We start from the raw sequence: 21,000 nt of genomic DNA on the forward strand, positions 1-21,000 counted from the left end.
AAAAAAAAAAAAAAAAAAAAAAAAAAAAAAAAAAACCCAAAAAAAAAATCAAAGTAAAAAAATAAATAAAAGGAAATAAAAGGATAAAAGGTGTCTGTATTCAGTGTGAACATTGCCTGGGGGATTTTAGGGTAGCATCAAGAACTGCTGTATCTAACTGTATTCCTAACACCTGTAGATATATTCTATTTTTCATAGCCAAAAAAATCTCAAGTTAAACCAGGCATCTTAGCACTAGGGAGGCAGAGGCAGGTGGATCTCTGTGAGTTTGATGGCAGCCTGGTCTACGGAGTGATTTCCAGGACAGCCATAGCTACACAGAGAAACCATGTCTCTAAAAAGGAGGGAAAAAACCCTCAAATTAATAAAACAGAATAAAATACTGAATTCCCCCACTTAGTAGACACTTTGAGTTGTCTAGTAACAAAATGACTGAGTGATCTGACACAGCAAAGAGGACAAAGAGAATGCAGCACTACTTGACTCCCATGCACGTTTGCTTTAAAATGTATTCAGATAAGAAAGAATTTCTTAAGCCTCTTGTCAAAGATAGTAGCAATTAATACCTTTAAGGTAACTAAATTTCAGACTAACTTTACAGAGAAGAAATCAGTCTCAGCATTGTCCTCTGAGGATTCTGGCAGCACACACAGTTTCCATACTGATGCTAGCATATACACATCACTGATGCCAATCACAAACGCAAAAAACAAGGTTCTAAGCACAGACCCATGGGACGGGTAATGGTGTAAAGCTCTTGGCATTATACTCAAATTTTAGCCTTTCTTCCTAAGTATAGTCAATACTTAACAGGTTAGACAGACATCCTTCCAACTTCAAAACTACTAAATATGTTTCTGGATGCTTTCAAAGACAAAAATATGTTGGTGACAAGACATAGAAATAAACAGTGTCAACATAGAGGAAAAACAAAAAAATCCTGAAAAAGGAAACCAAGTATTTGAAAATGAAGAGAGTGTTTTTAACAATGACTTGTGTGACAGCTCTGGTCACAAACAGGCAATATAAAAATCCTATCTGTATGTATTCCCCTGGGGACATACCAGGTGTGAGTAAATGTTTAAATTTACACCAGGTCCTAACAAAACAAATTCTGTTTTTTCCTTTTTGTTTAAAAGGTGTGTGTGTGTGTGTGTGTGTGTGTGTGTGTGTGTGTGTTTATGCACAGGCACCATGGACACCCGAAGAGTGTAGACATCAGGCAGTTGTGAGCAATCTGACTCAGGGTGATAGGAACCAAACTGGGTCCTCTGAAGAGTATTAAGTGCTCTTACATAAAATAATATTCCTCTTTCACCTTTCATTTTTATTGTATGTGTGCCTCTATATGGACATGTACATTAAAGTCCAGGTGCCACTGGAGGCAAGGAGAACACATCTGACCTCCCAGTTGGACTCCCAGGAGAAGGTAAGTAGCCACTGTGGGTGCTGACAATAAAACTATATAAGAACAGTGCGCACTCTCACCCCCCACACTACCTCTCCAGCCCAAGCATATTTTTAATTGTGGATTGCAATTAACACCTGTCTGAATATTCTTTTGTCTTCATATTTCAATCAACTTTGAAACAATTACTTAGTAAAACTAATATACCTGATTTCTGCCTCTGCGTTTTCCATAATTCCTTCTCACAAGGGCCTTATAATTCTCATTTTTCTTGGTTAAATAGTAATATAAAACACAATCAGGAACACTCTGCAATAAAAAAATTATTTAATGTTTCATTTTAATTCTGTAATAAAAATATTCAAATTTTTATATCTTATTTCATGTTCAAATATAAATAAGATATTTTCAAGAAAAATTTCTAGTGTAACCAAATCATAAATTAAAAACAAAACCACATGGCCCTAAGTTAAAGCATACCTAGGCAATACAGACAAGGGAACTAATATACAAGACATCTACAGTTGCTTTAATCCAAATTATATGAACGATACAAAGTTCATCAAAAACATTCAATGTGCTCTTACTAACTGGCAATATACTCTAATATATATATGTATACACACACACATATATATATATATATGTATACACATACATACACTCAAAAGTGTCTCATGATGTTTTAATCAAAAACATTAAAACTACCTGACTACAAAAAAAGAAGCAGAAGGAAATCAGGACTGTTATTTTAACCAGAGAACTAATGACCTTTAAAAACCCAAAGTAATTAATGTATTCTTGGGAATAGACATTACGATTATTTTTGGAAAAAAATGATGAAAAAGTTGCTGTTGGTTCTCTGGAAAAAACTATATTCACTTAACTTCTTTCTGTTGTTTTGTTTTCCATTACAGGTTTCTCTATGTAGTCCTAGCTGTCCTGGAACTCACCCTGTAGACCTGGGTGGTCTTGAACTCAGAGATCCTCCTGCCTCTGTCTCCACAGTGCTAGGATTAAAGGTGTGCACCACCACCTGCTGGCTACTTAAAAAAAATTGTGTTTGTTTTGTTTTGAGATAGGGTCTCAACTATGTAGTTCCTACTGGCCTAGAACATACAATGTAGACGAGGCTAGCCTTCTGTCTGCAATGCTGGATACCTCCACATCCAGCAATATTTATTTCTAGTTTGTGTGTGTGCACATGTGTAGATATGTGTAGAAGCCAGGCGTATTAAGGTCACCCTGAATTGGAATTACAATTGGTTGTTAACCATTTTATGTGACTCTCTGCACATGCAGTAGACATTCTTAGCCACGGTAGCATTTCTAGCCCCTGTGCTTAAGACTATAATATAAATATAGCTATCATTTTATACATTAATAAAGCTCCCAGATGTTTTCATCTATCATAGTCATTTGTAAATTCAGTTCTAATTAACTACAATTGCTTGTCAGAACACACAGTAAAAAATGCACACACATTACAAGCCTAAAAACACCTCAGTGTTTCTTCTTACCTTCCTTTCCAAATAGGATGCAATTAATCCAAAGTTTTTTGGATGCTGGATAAACCTGAGTTTAAAAACAGAAACAATATTTAGAAACATCACTCAGCCCAAAAGAAGATTTCTATGACATTTTAAATTCCCCCAGAAGCCCAGGAAACAACAAAGAAAACCAGGGTAGAAAAATGTAAGAGGCAGAAGATGGAGAGGAAAGCTGTGATTGCTATTTTCAGGATATGACATCATCATTGCACTCGTAAACTCAAAGCACAAGTTACCTGCACAAGCCCTATGCCAATATCAAGTCATTTTCACATGCCAGCAAGGAAGGGTCAAGGACTCTTGAGACCCAATCTCAGTGGAGGGGCTACTGGCATTTAACGGCTGATAAAAAAGGAAGGCTATTTTTCCTCTGTTAAGTAGTTAACAATGCTTTAGAAAATAACCTCAAGGCCAACTCAATGGGTCACACTTTTTTAAAACAAACATGAAAGTCAAAAATAAATGTGTTAGGAAGAAGTTGAGAGGGAGTAGGAGAGAATGGGAGAGAGAGTAATGGGATGGATATAATAAACTATATACATTTATGAAATTATTCAAGATAGAAATATTAATAAGAATATATACACATACAAATGTTTTAACAAAATAAGAAATAACTAGGAGAATAATGTCTAGCCTAAATCAAAGTGACTCCTCACTTCCCACTGGATAACAGAGATATAAAGAATTTTGTTTTAGTTCTCTTCTTCCCCTCTTCTCTCTCTACCACTGATTTGTCTCTCCCTACCAATAAAACCTCTTCCACATGGAAAAAAAAAAAGAATTTTGTTTTAAAGAATTGTTTACTTATGTATATTAAGTACACTGTCTTCAGACACACCAGAAGAGGCCATCAGATCTCATTACAGATAGCTGCGAGCCACCATGTGGTTGCTGGGAATTGAACTCAGGACCTCTGGAAGAGCAGTCAATGCTCTTAACCACTGAGCCGTCTCTCCAGCCTCTGATATAAAGAATTTTTAAATGGCCAAGTTTTTAAAGGATGGTTTTTTAAATTTTGTTTTTTTGGGTTTGGTTTGTTTTTTGAGACAGGGTCTTACTATGTAACCCTGACTGTCCTAGAGCTCACTGTGTAGACCAGAATGGCCTCAAAATCATAGAAATGCCTGCCTCTGTCTCTGGAATGCTGGAATTAAATGCACACACCACCACATCCTTTTATTGCTAAATGTTTAAAAGAAACTGCCTACTTGAATCTATGATTATTGTAAGGCACAGAAATCTGTCCTATAACGAGCCTCCCAAAAGTAACCTGTACTGCATCGAAGTTAAGGAATCTTTCCTAAAATGATTGCAGATGCCCATTTCTGTTAGCCATTATCCTACCTCCAAGCTTACAGGAAGATATGTTTATCTATTACTCAGAGCATTTACTCCAATGCCAAACTGGAATGAAAGCTCTGTGGAAAGAGTTCACTCTCAAGTAAAAGTCAAACACTTTTACTAACTTCTATAAAAGAATAATTTAACAGTTAAATTACTTGTCCTTAAAGATCTCCTTTTCATGGTCAGTCCAAACATTCATAAACTGTCTGTCTTTATAAACCTTCATTGGGTCCTCCATCAGCCCATTCATATTGATGAATTTGACCCTTCTTTGTTCTGCATCAAACATCATAGGTGGAATTACAGAAAGCTGACGCATTTGCTTCTCATTATTCTGCAAAAGATGAATGCAGTTTAGTTGGGATAATATTCAAACTAAAATTTTAAGGAGATATAGACTTTAACAGGTAAAAAAATCTGCAACTTAATGACAATGTCATACATCATAGCATGTCTTATATAATTATTTCTAAGATATTTACACTGAATTACATGAATTACAGAAAATTCACTTAAAACTACTACTTGTTACACTAGCAAGATTTTGCTGATAGGACCCTGATATAGCTGCCTGCCTCTGCCTCCCAAGTCATGTGTCCCACCTTCCAGCCAATCAGAGCTATTTCCTTAACTTTTTCCAGGTCTCCTTGCTGACAAAAGAATCCTTGTAAAACATTTAATTACACTACTTGAAACCATGAGATGGTTGACCTCAGTCTTTAGAAACTTCAAGCACTATTGCCTAAAGTATCCTCATTTACATACTGATAAACATTTACCCCCTGAGCTATAGGACTGAAATGCTTATATAATTAGAGAATTAACTTGAATGAATCAATTTTCTTACCTCCTGTTCAGAAAGACCATCAATAATTTCAGAAATCTCATGCTCACTCCTAGCAATGGTGGCTGAAAGACCAGCTCCCCTCTGACCAACTCTAAATATGAAGAAAAAATACAAATATATTTAAAGACTTTTTATGAAGACATAACAAATTAGTATAAATACTGGAACTACACAGACCAAGCTGGCCCCAAAATCAAAGATCTGCCTGTCTCTGCTTCCAAGTGCTAGAATTACAGGCACACACACCACTGCCTAGCTTAAAGTGGGACTTTTAAAATAAATATTTTATAATCACTCTTTGAAACTTTGTTCACATGAACAATTTATCTTGATCACATCCACCTTCCATTCCTCCCTTTCAAGATCTCTACACTTTTGTTGTTGTTGTTGTTTACTTTTCTGTGTAACCCATTGAATTCAATTGGTACTATCTGGAATGTTGACTGGTGTTGGGTTGATCATATACAAGTCTGTACATATAACTACAACTCCTTAAGTTCATTAGTGAAATATCTACATCATGTCCATGTCTGTAAGATAGGACACACAATGGCACATTTTTGTGTATATGTATGTCTATAATGCAGGTATGTCTGTAAATGTGTGCAGATATTGGGTGTCTCCCTTGATGACTCTTTATTAAGTAGGACTTTTTTTCTAAACCAATAGAAAGTCAAAAAAAACAAAAAAAAAACAAAAAAACAAAACAAAACAAACCTGAAATTCAGTGAATACTTTCAAGAGGTATGCATAAATCACTACCAAATTAGCAACAACTTAAATGTTAAGAGATTTAAGTTACACACTGGACTGGGGATACATTACAACTCAGCTGGTAAAGTGTTTGTCCTACATGCATCACTACCTGGGTTTGATCACTAGCACCACAGACAGACAGACAGACAGACAGACAAAAAGGTTATATATTCTAGTTAGAATAGTGCACTGAGTAATGGGGTACCTGTATTAAAAAAGAAATGATTGATGCCATGTCTAATTTTTGTCTGTATTCTAAATAATGGCAGAGCAAGCTTAGAAAAATACATTGAACATTTCTAAAATATAAGGAAAACAACCAAAACAGAAAATCAAGTTTAAGATATTTGTAAGTTTATGTGGGCATTACTGATGAGGTTTCATTCATACCTATTTTCTACACGTAAAAACCTATCAAAATACAAAGTGTGGTTCACTCCCAGCACCAGGAGACCAGGAGGCAGAGGCAGATGATCTCTGTAAGACTTAAGACAGACAGATCTCTATAGCAAGTTTCAGGACAGCCAAGGTTACATAAAAAGACTGTCTTTAAAATAAATAAATACATGAGTCAAAATTTATCTACTAAACTCCTCCTCCCCCCCCCCACCCCGCAAAGAATTTTTCTTTAACTCTTATTTTTATTTTATGTGTCTGGGTGTCTTGCCTCCATTTCTGTCTGTGTACCACACACATGCCTGGAAACAACAAAGTCCAGTAGAGGGCATCAGCTCACAGGTAACCAAGCCTGGGTTCTATGCAGGAACACCAAGGACTCTTAACCACAGAGCAATCTTTCACCACACAGAATTTCTTGATTCAATAATCAATTTCATGCTATTTCATTATGTTTGATTATTAAGGAACATTCAGGTCTGTTCGTACTGTCATTTTGAAGAAAATTAGTACTTTCAAGATTTAAAGGCTTAAGATGAGGGAGGATTTGGCCCAATTGGCAGAGTGCTTGCATTGCCTGCCTAACATGCACAAAGCCCTGTGATTCAATCCCCAGCACTGCATAAACTCGGCATGGTGACACACAGGAACATGTAATGCCAGCACTTGGAAAGTAGAGGCAGAGGATCTCAAGCACATAGTAAAATACCGAGTCAGCCAGGGCTGACCTACTCCAGATCCTGTCTCAAAGGTGAAGGAAAAAAAAAAAAAAGTAAAGACCTAGGGCCACAGATATCTTGTGATGGCTCAGAAGTTAAAGAGAACAGGGTGCTCTTCTGGAGGACCCAGGTTCAATTCCCAGCATCCACATGGCAGCTCACACTTGGCTATAACTCTAGTTTCAAGGGAATCTAAGGCCTTCTGGCCTCCGTGGCTACCAGTTATGTACATGGTGCAGACAGGCACACAGGCAAAACATTCATTCACATGCATAAAACAGTTAATGAAAAATATTCACTTAGATTTGACATGCAAATTAAATATACAAAATAATATTAAATTCACTAAGAAATGATCCTCAGAGCTGGCAAAATGGTCCATGCGGTTGCCATTGGATCTGATGGACTGGGCTAATACTGGTTGGTGGGATCAGAGAACCTACTCCCACAAGTTGTCCTCTGGCCTTTACATCAGATCAGTATTTACTATGGCACATGAGCCTCCCACATATAACCCCCAAAATGAATAGTAAGTATAATTTTAAAAACTTAAGTTCAAAATTAAAATTTCTTGCGGGCAGTGGTGGCATACACCTTTAATCCCAGCACCCAGGAGGCAGAGGCAGACCAATCTCTGAGTCTGAAGCCAGCCTGTCCACAGATCAAATTCAAAGACAGCCAAGGCTACATAGAGAAATCTTGTCTCAATACAAAACCACCCAGCCCCTCACCTGCAGCAGCACTCCAGAGAGCGGGCTCTGCACCTGGCCTGAGCAGCACAATAGAGCCGGCCCTGCTGGCATGGCCACAGGAGAGGGCATGAGAATGAGAGAGCCAGCTCATTGGGTGAGCTAGCTGAGGCAGTGCTGGAGAGCCCTCCCTGGTGGTGTGGGTACGGGAAATATGGCAGGCTTATTAGCTCAGATGCCACCCAGGCCCAGATCCAGGGCTTTGAATTGACCCACCCCAACATCTGCCCCATTAATGAACAGCTGGAACACTCGAAGGGGCCGGTCCTACAGATTCAAAGCAGCAGGATCTCCATGACACAGGGCATAGAAGGGTGGACAAAAGGATAGTCTGTGGGGCACACTATGACACACTACAGCCTGCACAGTGAGATTTCTACTTTCTTTTGGGGGCAAGGGTGGAAGACAGGAACAAAGGGAAGAAAATATGAGTGGGAATGAGGTACATGATGCGAAATTCGCAAAGAATCAATACAAAGTTAAATAAAAAAATATGATTTGAAGGGGAAAAAAAATCACAATTACTAAGCATCAAACTACATACCGCTGAAATCGTTCTTGCTGCTCTCTTTGTTTTCGAATTTCTGGAAACTGCTTCTCATAGTATTCCCTTGTTTTGCTTTCTTTTGCTTTCCTCCGGGGATTATTTTCTATTCTGTCCACTTTTTTCTCCCACGCTTCCATGAGCTGATCATAGCGCTGGCAGATTTTTTGTTCCTATTAAACACCCGTAGCAAATTAATAACAATTAAACTGAACTCATGATTTGGTAAGCCTAACCCTTTGAGATATATTCCATTTCTTAAATTGAATCAGAAGTACATTTGGCTTGTATGACTGAGCTACAAATGACAACGTGTTCTTGGTCTAACAGGAGAGATGGAGCCGTTCCCTTAGACGAACTCACAGGAATCCTTCCCCTGAAGATTTCCCTAGCCATTAGCACTATAGCAATTGACAGACTCACTGACAACCACAACCAGTAGTGTCTGACCTGCTCTTTTTATTTTCCTGACAACATGCCTCATCAAAAGGAAAGGAAAAAGAAAAACATGTACATAGTGCATCATCTATCCAGTGCTTCTCAATCTTCCTAGTGCCGTGACCTTTTAATTCAGCTCCTCATGTTGTGGTGACCCCCAACCATAAAATTATTTTCATTGCTACTTCATAACTGTAATTTTACTTCTGTTATGAATCATAATGTAAATAGGGGTGTTTTCCGATAGTCTTAGTCAACAACTGCTGTGAAAGGGGTAGCTAGAGCCCAGAGGGGTCACAGTCACAACCCACAGGTTGAAAACCACCGTTCCAATCACTCTTTTTTTTTTTTTTTTTTTTTTGGTTTTTGGAGACAGGGTTTCTCTGTGTAGCCCTGGCTGTCCTAGAACTCACTCTGTAGACCAGACTGGCCTGGAACTCAGAAATCCACCTGCCTCTGCCTCCCGAGTGCTGGGATTAAAGGCGTGCGCTACCACGCCCGGCTGGTTCCAATCACTCTTAAAAAGGCAGCTATTAGTACTGTATCGGTACCTATCCACACTGTCAGAGAACACATGCACGTTTAACAGTTTCTCTACCATTAGCTTTTTCACCTTTTTTGTTCTTGTTGCTGTTGTTAACTAGTCAATTTTTTTGATAGCACAGAAAAGGTTGGAATTAGCTATTTATTCATCATCATAAAAAGAAATCCGGTAAAAACATGAAGTCAAGAACTAATATTGTAGTTAAATAAGTGATTTAAAAAGCAGAAAAACTTTCCGTTATGGTTATAGAACTATGTGAATATGATACTGGATAAAGGAAAGTGAGAGGGCCTTAGGGGACACTGCTAACATTGGTCACCTTAAGAGAGACTGGATAGGAGAGTATTTCTTCCTCATGCCATTCCCTCACCACTCCTTCCAACATCCATTTGCCTTGTGTGCGCTTCACGTTTTCTCTCTCTTTCCTCCCACCTCCTTAATTCAAGTCAACACCATCACCGAGAGCGAAGCAATCATCTATCTAGTAAATGTGGTTCACATCATTTCTGTTGCTTTCCAAAGCAGAGAAGGAAGCCAGGGCTTGGCTCATGCTAGGTCAGTGTTCAGATCTTCCCATGCATTCTCACTTTTACAACCAGATGGAAATTCTTTTGTTGTTTAATACAGAGCTTCCTCTATCTGGAGATGGCCTCAAACCCACTAGGTAACTGACCATGACTTGAATTTCTGATTTCCCTGCTTCAACCTATTGAGTGGGGATCATAAGCACGTGATACCATACAGTTCATTTGGTACTAGAGATCCAATCCAAGGCGTCATTTATGTTAGGCAAGTACTATACCACCGAGTTACATTTGCAACCCCAGATGTAAATAATTAAAATACAAACCTGAACCTCATACATGCTCAGTTTAAAAACATGTAAGTGCCCTCAGAATTTCATACAAAATCTTGAAGGTGACCTCCAGGACAGTGTGCCACTGAATGCCAGCATCCTCATCAAGCCTCCCACTTCCCAGCTCACTCACTACAATTACTCTGCTTCCTCTGCTTATGTACTTTTGCAGTGTATTGGCTTCCCTGTTTAGTGGCCCTTCTTGATTCGTATCTGCTTTAGGCATCCCGTTATATACTTTTGCAGTCAGCTGTATGCATGAGATCACATTATGATCACAATACTGAACCTGCTCACTGGCATACCTGCTCCCGAAGAGCAGAACAGTATGGCTACTTTACTTGCTTTTCTGGAATAATACATGGAACACTGCCCACAACTGATAAATGTTTATTAAACAAATCAGTGAACAACAAACTACAATTACTCCAAAGCAGGAAAAAGTTTATCTGCCAGTGATTTCATCACTAGAACTAATTTAGCAAGTCCCACAAATACAGTTAAATGAATGAACTAAAAAGCTGGTTTCTCACTTAATATTAGTAAGTTCTTGGGAAAAAAATATTCAACCCCAGTTATTTAAGATAGTATCTAAAAGATAAGACTGGTAAATATGAACTACAGAATTTTTACACCAAATAAAAGCTGCTGTCTCTTGCTTGACGGTTGTTAACCTGTTAGGCCATTACACATAAGGTAAAGCTCATGTCTAACACAGGTTCAAAGAACTTCATTTCATGAAAAATCTCAACTTAAATGTGTCTATAAAATTAGTATTACAAAAACTAGGATATTTTCTGAAACTTATTTTTATGATTATAAGCATAAAACTATTAGAGAGCGAACTGTGTAATGAGAAACTATTCCAGTTTGAAGACTGAGCAGTTTTTCGTTAGGATGGAAGAGTGAATCTCATTAGCATGACCGTAACTTACCGAGATTTGTTTGAGCCCTGACAGACTGAAAGCACACCATCCTACTTCGTCTTTTATTTTGACTACTCACCATTTTGCTGAATGAAAATATTACATAGATAACTAATGAAATTAATTTGATAATGATGTTAAATATGGCATTATAATGTCACTAGGATTAGACTCATATTTGAGTCCCACACATAAGTCATAGTCACTTTCTAAATCAGTACTTGCTCTCAGTACAATCAAGGCTTGATCGCTCGCTCATGGGAAAGTGAGTGCCTAAATGACATGAATGGGAAAGCTGTACAAATTTCAGTTAACAAGGATAGGACCTCACCCTTTGTTTTCTTGCATGATTTCTTCTTTTAAAAAATAAAATGAGTTTTTTCCTCATCACCTGGTTTCTAGAAGAGAAAAATATGGTTGCAGAACATTAAGAAAAAGCACAGCTTAATGACCTGTTCCCTTTCTCCAGACACTGGAGGCAGGCAAACCACTTAAAAACTTATGGTGCAATCAGAGTTAATCTTAATTTATTTTTCACCCTGCAAAATAAAACTCCATAATTTTTCCAATTAGGACTAAAATTCCTACCATTCTATAACAAGATAATACAGTTAACTTTTAATTCATGCATCTGATTTTAAGACATTATTTTCAAATTATAATTAAGGGGTAACTAATTCTTAAGAATTCTGATGACAGAAGCATCTTTGAATATACTCTGAGCAAGGGAAGTAAAAGGGAAAAGAAACCTTTAGCAGGTACTTCCCTCGTGAAAGGAGAATGCACACCAACATATTTACAAAGAGGTGACTTCTGCTCAAAACAGAAGATTTCTCTTCCACAGATATGATACAACAGACTCTATGGAGCAACAATCTGACAAGACAGAAAATTTTCTCACATGTCTTAATGTAACATCACCACTTTTTAAGTTGGAAGTACTGTGATCTTCTAAAACAACATCATGCAGGTTTCAAATAAATAAATATTTATACCCCACCTACTTCCAGAAATAACTGTAAGTTGATTATTCAGACATAAATACAAAGCCAATGAAAGTAGAAATAAATTCATGGATTATCTGTCACTCAGGACTAACGACAACACTGGCTTCACTCAAATAGGCATAGACAATCAGTAGCTGGCAGTATGACAAAGCAGTCAAGAGACAGAATTTTTAAAAGGCACACTTGGTATTTCATACAAAGCAAAGATTGGTGACTAGCCACTGAATGCTTTTTGAAAAATGTGTGCATCTGAGTACTTCAAACGTGACATACAGTAGGACCGTCACCACATGCCAATTTATTCTTCTTCTTTTTTTTTTTTTTNTTCAAGACAGGGTTTCTCTGCATAGCCCTGGCTGTCCTGGAACTCACTCTGTAGACCAGGCTGGCCTCGAACTTAGAAATCCACCTGCCTCTGCCTCCTGAGTGCTGGGATTAAAGGCGTGTGCCACCACGCCCAGCTGCCAATTTATTCTTATTGCAATTATATGCTACTCAAAAATAAATGTCACCTAGTAAATAAAATGTTCAATGTTTACGAAGAACTTAAGTGAAGTCAGCTAGTCAGTAACCCATCTCAGCACAGTCTAACACAAGCAGTGTGGAGGACAGAAAATCATCAAACAGTGCAGCTTTCCAGCTTACACTGAGGGAGAGAAGACAAGACACAAACTGAAGCTTTGGGGGGGAAATCACTGAAAATAGTCAACTAAATTATATCTGGTATCCTCCTTTTAAAAACAGTTAAACAGCTAAGTAGTTCTAAATCAAAATGTATTTTATGAGTTCAGCCTAATGTCCTCTTAGAGGGTCTCAAGACCATGGCAATATCTCACAGAAAAATTCTAAAATAGATGACTTTTATTATAAACTACATACTTAACAGAAATTAAAATGACTAAATTGTAATAGTTGTCATGCATACTACCATGCAAATATATTTGCCACCAGTTCTGCAAAGTACTCAATTATTGTACACATTCTCAGAACGTAAAAGGAAAAATATAAATAATAATGTGCTCATTAGTAACTGTAATAGTAAATCATTTTAGGTTCTGATATACTTTTAAATGCAAATAAATAGAAATATCACATTTTCTCACCAACTGTTAATACTTCACCTAAAATTCTCTAAAAGTATGATAATTAAACAACAATTTTTTTTTTTAAAAAAAAGGCCTATCTAGCTTCTCTTACTTCAATCAGATCAAGAAATTAAGTTCATTTTTCACTTATTTTCTTATTCCAAGATCTGCATCCATAAAAGGCCTGGTACTAGGATGAGCAAGGCAAAGCATACTACATTCTGGAACAGCCTCCTCATCCACATGAGGGGACTGAGCCTTCCAAGGCACCAGGACATTAAATGGCAGAAGGGTCTACAAATACCGTCATTAGCAAGAGTCATGGAAGGGATTTCCCTAGAATAGGGTTTTGAATAATGATAAAATGATCCGTGGCACTTCTACTTTGCAATGGCAGATGTGGCTTGGTGGGGGACGGTGTCATCACTAGTCTTAAATGAAAAAGCTTCATTATCTTACTTCATCATGCGCCTTGCAGGTACTCCACTGAAAAAAACACAAAACAGGAGGCAAAGAATTCAAGCCTCAAGGTAAGCCGTTTCAATGTTAAGTATTCACCTTTTTTTTTCTTTTTTTACTAGCAGATCATAAAACCAGCTAGTTTTATGCAATAATTTATTTCATTTTTTTTTTTGGCCTCGGAAACTCAAATCTGTTACCCCAACCCCCAAAAAGCCAGAGGAAGATAACATATAGTAAAACAACAGCAAATTACACAAATCTAAAACACACCTACAATGTTAAAATAATGTCCGCAGATAACAAAAATGACTTCTTTATAGAATACATGTTCTTTAATTGAACTCCAAAGATGGTAAGTACTTACGTCTTGATGTTCTCATGGTACACCTTGGTATCTGATGGCTGGTTATAGAGTGGCTATAAAATAAATGACATATTTATGTGTAAAGTGTTCTATATAGTTATAGCAACAAAGAAAAATCATCTTAATGTGAGATTACCTAAGTGGACCTATATTATATCACTGCACCCCAACAAAACCTGCAGTCGTCAGGTTTCCCTGTAATCCTACCTCCTACTGTTTCTTACTTCAGTAAGAAAGTTTTCAAACCTGCTGTATCTTATGAGAAATAAGCCTCATCATACTAATTTCAAAGGCAAAGGAGAACTACACACTGTCCTTATCCTACCAGTATGTTCAGTAAGCTAGCTCACTTCTGCTCTCCTTAGTTATTTCTTTCTACGACTACCTGAAGGGATCAAATGGCGGTTCAGACAACACAGGCTCGCGTAACGCTCAGGAGGCAAAGGGAACCAGGCTTACTCACAGCTATCTTCAGATTGTAACTAACTTTTTGCCCAACCATATAACTTTTATCAAAAAATAAATGGATATTTCACTTATCCCAAGAAAAATTATTTTAAAAAATAAGCAAACAAACAAAAAAACCCAACAACACTAGAAATGAAAACAGGAATTTCTTACCAGTTCAACTTTTGGGCCAAGACCTTCAAATATTTTATGAGCTTCTTCTGCTTTTTTCTAAGAAGAAAAACATTATTGTATTGTATAATTTAAAATTATATTACCTCAAAGAAAAATAACTGCCTATTTGAAAATACTTACCTAAGACTAATCTACAGCTGAATTTATCGTACTTTATGCTGAAACACTAATTTCCCACTTATCCTAGGGATTGAACCAGAGTTTCATGCATATAAGACAAGTGTTCTACCACTGAGCTATGATACCTGCATTCTCTAATTTAAATTTTCATAGGGTTTTCTTACCAAATTCAATCAAATCTCTATTCAAAATCAAGTATCTGTAGTAAAAATAACATCTAAACAATTAAGAAGTTAATAAAATATTGAGAATTTAGAGAGGGAATAAAATTTAAATTGGGAAATATATCCCAAGTATTTTAAATATTTAACTCATGCTGCTGTTAGTAAATATCTAAAAGCATAAAGTTCCAAATTAAGCATACAATGTCCTTTTGTATAGTTACAAGGAGACCTACTACTAACTCAAGAACAAGGAATAGCTAATTTTGTTCTGAGCATTACTTGGTGCAAAATAAAAATTTTATCACATATTTAACATGCCATTTTCAAAAGTAAAATAACTGAAACCAAAGTACCCTTTGTACTTTGTAACAGGATCGTCCTTGCCAAGAACAAAGTAACTGGGCCAATAAGAAGATGTGTAGTAAGTTAAAGTGCTTGTTGTCAAGTCTCATCCCTGGAATCCATATAATCAAACAAAGAACTGACTCCAGCATCTGACCTCTCTGTGTGTAACATGTCACACATTCACTGGCACAAATACACATGTGAAATTAAACAATAAACAAACAAATAAGTTTTAGCCTGTGAATGAATTGTTCGGCATATAACTGAACAGAGATGAAGCAACTCAAACTCTTTTAAAAAACAAAAAACAAACAAAACCAGAGTTCAGGAGAATAGTTCATTTACAGAGAGAACGTTTAAACATGAACCAAGGTAACTTTTCTCTCCTGAAGCCAGATTTAAAGGTCTCCTTTTAGGCAATCCCCCTCACCCCCCACCTTTGTAAATAAAGGAAAGACTTTTTATACATAATGGCAACTATTACTTCAGCCACAACGAGCAAAATTCCCAAAGTACTGAGACTGCCACTATAGTCCCCAAGATGCTCAAATCTGTGGTGGCCAGCCCTTCCTTCCTGTCCCAGCCTACAGCTGCAGTAGGATGCTCCCCCACCCCCCAGGAGTTGTCAAAAATGGCAGCTCCCGTGAAAATGGAGGTGCCATATATCCTCAGTCTACAACCTTCAAAGGAGCTGTCCACAGTGACCATACCTTTCCTGCCCGTGCCTACTGCCTTCTTTTTTTTTTTTTTTTTTTTTTTTTTTTTTTTTTTTTTTTTTTTTTTTTTTTTTTTTTGCCTACTGCCTTCTTGAGGAGCTGTGCACAGCAGTGACACCTTCCTTCTTGCCTACAGCCTTGGTGGAACACCATTGCCGGAGCAGTTTACGGGGGCAGCACCTCCTCTCCAGCCTCCCCCCAGAGATGGAGCCTCAGCGAAAGCCAGCTGTGAACTTCCTACCCTAACCCACTGGCCTGATGCAAGGGAAAGTGGGTGAAGAAAACCACCAATCCCTGAACAGAAAAACCCACCAAACCCTGAGATAGCCAAGTTCAGGACTTGAAATCCTATCAATCCTCAATCTGAAAATCTGTGCCCTGAAAATCCCCACCCCACCCCCAGAAATATAGGCCTCTGGTCAATTTCCTCCTGCCCAACTTCTGAGAGCAGAAGGCAGATTCATCCTTCCACACCTTGGACCCTCCACTAAATCTCTCTCATGAGATTTCCTGCCTAGTGTGACTCTCTCATTGGAAGAAGCAATGAAGAAGAGAAGTGAAGAAAGAGCAGGGCTGAAGCCCCTGAGCTGCTCAGCTTAGCTGGGGATACCTCCCCAGAGAGTTCAATGCCTCAGAGCTGTGTGGTTCCTGAACTCCCATGTCTCAGAATGCCCTTCCACTGGGACACCTTCTCCCCTCAGAGCTGTATGGTTACATGGCTTCTGAGTCCCAGGATACCCTTCCATCCGAACAGAAAGACGCACTTACAGCCACTATACAAGGAGTAAGTGAAAGATGTACTTTTGTTGCTATGGCATCCTTCTGTCCTATGGCATAAGGACAGATAAGGTTATTCACTTTAAAAAGCTGTGGGAACAGTGCAGGTGTTACAAAGCACCTGGCAGAGACACCCCGAGGAGCTTCCCTCCACTACTCTAGGAGCGCCTGCTATCATTAGAGAACTACAGAAGAACAACTACAAACTAGTAGTAAGGTATACCAAGAAAGTATCTGAAAGAAAACATTCTGACAATTACTAAGAGTGAGTTAAGAATATTCCTCACACATGAAAAAAATGTCAACGTACGAAGCTAGGTCTCATACTGAGACATGAAGTTTGGCTAGTCCTAGTCTGCAGAAGGAACAAGAAACCAAAAAGAAATGATCAAAACAGAAAAGGTCTAAAAGGAATTTCAGATTTGATAGTGGATATTAAGAAACATTTATCTCACAATCTAATGAAAACATTTATATAAGTAAAAACACAAATTAAGTTCTCTATCAGATCTTAATAATTTTGCAGTCTTCACATCTTAATTAGGGAACTACAACATTCACTAATTTGGAATTGTTTAGTGGGTACAATAGTTTATTTTAAAATATAACAAGTATCACTGAATCCATTTTATTTTAAAATAAACAAATACTAAAATCTTAGACATTAAAACAAGTTTAGTTATCTGTCAGCTCCGCTCTCTTGGTTTAACAGAGGTAAAAAATTGGCCAAGAAGGTCACTAGCCCTAGTAATGTAGTACTGAAGGGTATTTCTTTTCTTGATTGATTTGATTTACTTTGGTTTTTCTGTATAGCCCTGACTGTCCTGGAACTTGTTCTATAGTCCAGGCTGGCCTCGAACTTAGGGATCCACCTGCCTGTGCTTCCTGAATTGCGGAATAAAAGGTGGTTAGCACACGCTACCACCACCACACTCTGAAGGGTATTTCATAAAAATCAGAACTATACCATAAACCCTCTTCTTTCCCTCTTCTCAAACAAAGGGCAAAATGTCTACTCTGAGCTACAGCCTTTCTCTAGGTATGGCACGAGGTGATACTTATCACGATTTTCCCTTACTGTCTTCCAACGTCATTAGATACATCTTCATGTAGCTTATTCCAGCCATTCAATAAACTGTACCTATTCTAAGCCCAACCAGTTAAGAATTGCCTACACTAGCCAGGCGTGGTGGCGCACGCCTTTAATCCCAGCACTCGGGTTCCAGGACAGCCAAGGCTACACAGAGAAACCCTGTCTCGAAAAAAAAAAAAAAGAATTGCCTACACTTTAACCAGCATTATGACATTTACCACATAGAAGTATACTTTATATATGACTCTCAACTATCTATGCAAATAGATACACGAATATAGGAGTTCAAGATTACTTTTATATTTTTTAATGATGAATTCAATTTTTCCCTCTTCCCCACCTTACTTTTTCTTTAGTGTGTATAGTGCATGTGCATATCCTGTGTTCTCATTGGTTGCTTAGCATACTGTGGAGGGGATGGGGGAGGAGACAGGGTCTCTCACTAATTTGGCTAGGCTGGCTGGCCTGTAAGACCCAGAGATATTCCTAGCTCTACTTCCCCAGTGTCCAAATCACAGGGAAATGCTCTCACTCACAGCTTTTACATGAATGTTGGGGATATGAATTTATATCCTCAAGCTTGTGCAGCAAGCAATTTACAGACTGAAGCGTCTCCCCAGCACCCACATTTTGTTATTCATCTACTGTAGAACATATCACTGAGATAAAAGGCTCAGAATAGAAATACAAATATTTTAGCATCATAACTCCACAGAACATAATATACAGATGTATATTAAAGCATTTTTTAAATAGATTTCCCATTCTGACAGACTTTTTACTGCAATACTATATCTGCATTAGATAAGAATATAACTTTACCCATCATGTTTTTTTTTTTTAAAGATTTATTTATTTATTATATGTAAGTACACTGTAGCTGTCTTCAGACACTCCAGAAGAGGGAGTCAGATCTCGTTACGGATGGTTGTGAGCCACCATGTGGTTGCTGGGATTTGAACTCGGGACCCTCGGAAGAGCAGTCGAGTGCTCTTACCCACTGAGCCATCTCACCAGCCCCCCATCATGTATTCTTGACTCTTATTTAGAATTGGTTCTTCAGATAAATGCTGTCTATAATGCTAGTCATTTTTTGTTTTTTATGTTATTTATTTATTTTATATTTATTTATTTATTTATTTATTTATTTATTTATTTATTTATTTATGTTGGTTTTTCGAGACAAGGTTTCTCTGCGTAGCCTTGGCTGTCCTGGAACTCACTTTGTAGACCAGGCTGGCCAGAAATCTGCCTTCCTCTACCTCCCGAGTGCTGGGATTAAAGGCATGCGCCACCATGCCTGGCTATCATGTCAGTCCTTATCCTAAGACCTCTCTTATCTTAATTACCTACAACTCATTCACTTACCCATTCTTTAGGAAGGGCTAATAAGAACAATAGTCTCTAATTTCTTGCTATTAACTATTATTCTATGACTTTTTCTCTAAGCCTTCTTACTATTGTTTGTTCACATTTCATACCTTAAGTCTCTTAAGCCTGTTCCATTTTTTTTCCTGGCCTAAAATATTGTCGAAAATCTGATAACAATCTAATTTTTGTGCCTATGTAAGTCTTGATAGGGTCGCCTCACTCTCTTTAAGCTGTTATAGTGATGCTAGGGCCCATCAAGGTCTTGAACATGCTAGGAACAGTGTTGGATGCCTCTTGGATTTCTGGGAGTAGGAAAGGATATTAAAAAGCCAGCTGAGACTGAGAAAGTGAATTGGGTTAGCAGAGTGAGAAGAGAAGGCAGTTGGTGTAGAAGATATTGTTAGAAGACAGCTGAGCCAGAAGCAGCTAAGCTGAGCAGAGAGGCCAGAACAGTTATCATTTGGAGCTGCTAGCGTTGGGAAAACTGGGAGGACTGTTTAAGCAGACTGAGGGAAGAATGGTTGGGAGAAACATTTGAAGGGGCTGGCCTGAAAACTGGGAGGAGGGTTGGCAGGGACTTAAGAGAACTAGTTTGTGTTCTAAAATAGCTAGCCATTTTACAGCACACCTCATCTAACAGTTGCTTTGTGTATGAACAATATACTTTCAGAAGATCTGGCTGCTATGCTTGTGACAATCTGTATAAAACATATTGACTCCGATAAATCAACTTAGAACAAAGAAAATGAATTTAGACAATAGTCCTGATTTTGACATTATGATTACTATTAGTTATGTCTTCCATAATATTTAAACTCTACTATATGTTCTAGCTTAAGGACATCTGGAAGTTCATTGCGAAGCTTCTCTGATGCAAAGTTTTCTTTATATTGAAGTGAGAAAAGTTTCCCTTTTACTCTGAGGTTACTGATCAAAAACCAACACTGTCATCACAGACACAACTCACAGAACTATGTCCTGGATTTCCTAATTGGTCAAAATTTCCAAATTTAGAGAATAAAACAAGAAATTGTTTTATTAAAAATGAAAAAGCAAAATCCAGCTAAAGGTCAAAGTCCACACTGAACTTTTTTAAGGTCAGCCATAACCCAGTTATTAACTCTCAAGCTAATAATGAAATTCTTTCCCTCATCCAAAGGTCATTTGTACTGAAATGTGACCAATTAGGCTTTGATATTAAATGTACCATAAGCAAATATTAGCAAGCATGCAGGGAAGGCATAGTGGCACACCTCTTTGTTCCTGGCATAAGAGGCACAGGCAAGCATAAGTCTGTGAGTTTCAAGCCAACCTGGTCCACACAGGCTAGCCAGGACTACAAAGGGAGACCCTGATTTGAAACAAAAACAAAACAAAAAACTTGCAAGCAAGCATAACGATACAAAACACTCAGGAGGGAAAGGCAAGAGGTTGCTTCAACTTAAGAGGCTAGAGGAGTCTACACAGCCAAGTATAGAGACCCATGCCATCTAGGACTACATGGTAACTGGCTGTCAAGGAAGAAAAGAAAAAGAAAAAGAAAAAGAAAAAGAAAAAGAAAAAGAAAAAGAAAAAGAAAAAGAAAAAGAAAAAGGAAAAGGAAAAGGAAAAGAGAAAAGAGAAAAGAGAAAAGAGAAAAGAGAAAAGAGAAAAGAGAAAAGAGAAAAGAGAAAAGAGAAAAGAGAAAAGAGAAAAGAGAAAAGAAAAGAAAACTTGAGAATGGAGGAAATTCCTCAGTGCCGGCAAGTTGTACAGTGCTAAATTTATGTCCCTT

The 21,000-nt window shown here is 37.7% G+C and overlaps 1 protein-coding gene across 28 annotated transcripts in view; it reads right to left on the reverse strand.

Moving 5' to 3' along the window:
* The window catches only part of Ncor1 (nuclear receptor corepressor 1), a 142,434-nt gene that overhangs the window by 70,351 nt on the left and 51,083 nt on the right, over window positions 1–21,000 (reverse strand). For 19 of the 28 annotated variants that reach the window (XM_029483963.1, XM_029483964.1, XM_029483965.1 and 16 more), the window contains 9 exons: window positions 14,620–14,676; window positions 13,999–14,051; window positions 13,632–13,658; window positions 11,412–11,478; window positions 8,317–8,489; window positions 5,153–5,243; window positions 4,461–4,639; window positions 2,929–2,983; window positions 1,616–1,717 (listed from right to left, as the gene is read on the reverse strand). In XM_029483963.1, coding sequence (XP_029339823.1) covers window positions 1,616–1,717; window positions 2,929–2,983; window positions 4,461–4,639; window positions 5,153–5,243; window positions 8,317–8,489; window positions 11,412–11,478; window positions 13,632–13,658; window positions 13,999–14,051; window positions 14,620–14,676 — 804 coding nt within the window. Of the gene's footprint in view, window positions 1–1,615; window positions 1,718–2,928; window positions 2,984–4,460; window positions 4,640–5,152; window positions 5,244–8,316; window positions 8,490–11,411; window positions 11,479–12,495; window positions 13,659–13,998; window positions 14,052–14,619; window positions 14,677–21,000 lie in introns of those variants that run through there. The other 9 variants (XM_021177219.2, XM_029483981.1, XM_029483985.1 and 6 more) reach the window with 2 other exon arrangements.

Source organism: Mus caroli, chromosome 11 (genome assembly GCF_900094665.2).
Source record: "Mus caroli chromosome 11, CAROLI_EIJ_v1.1, whole genome shotgun sequence".
Taxonomy (NCBI): domain Eukaryota; kingdom Metazoa; phylum Chordata; class Mammalia; order Rodentia; family Muridae; genus Mus; species Mus caroli.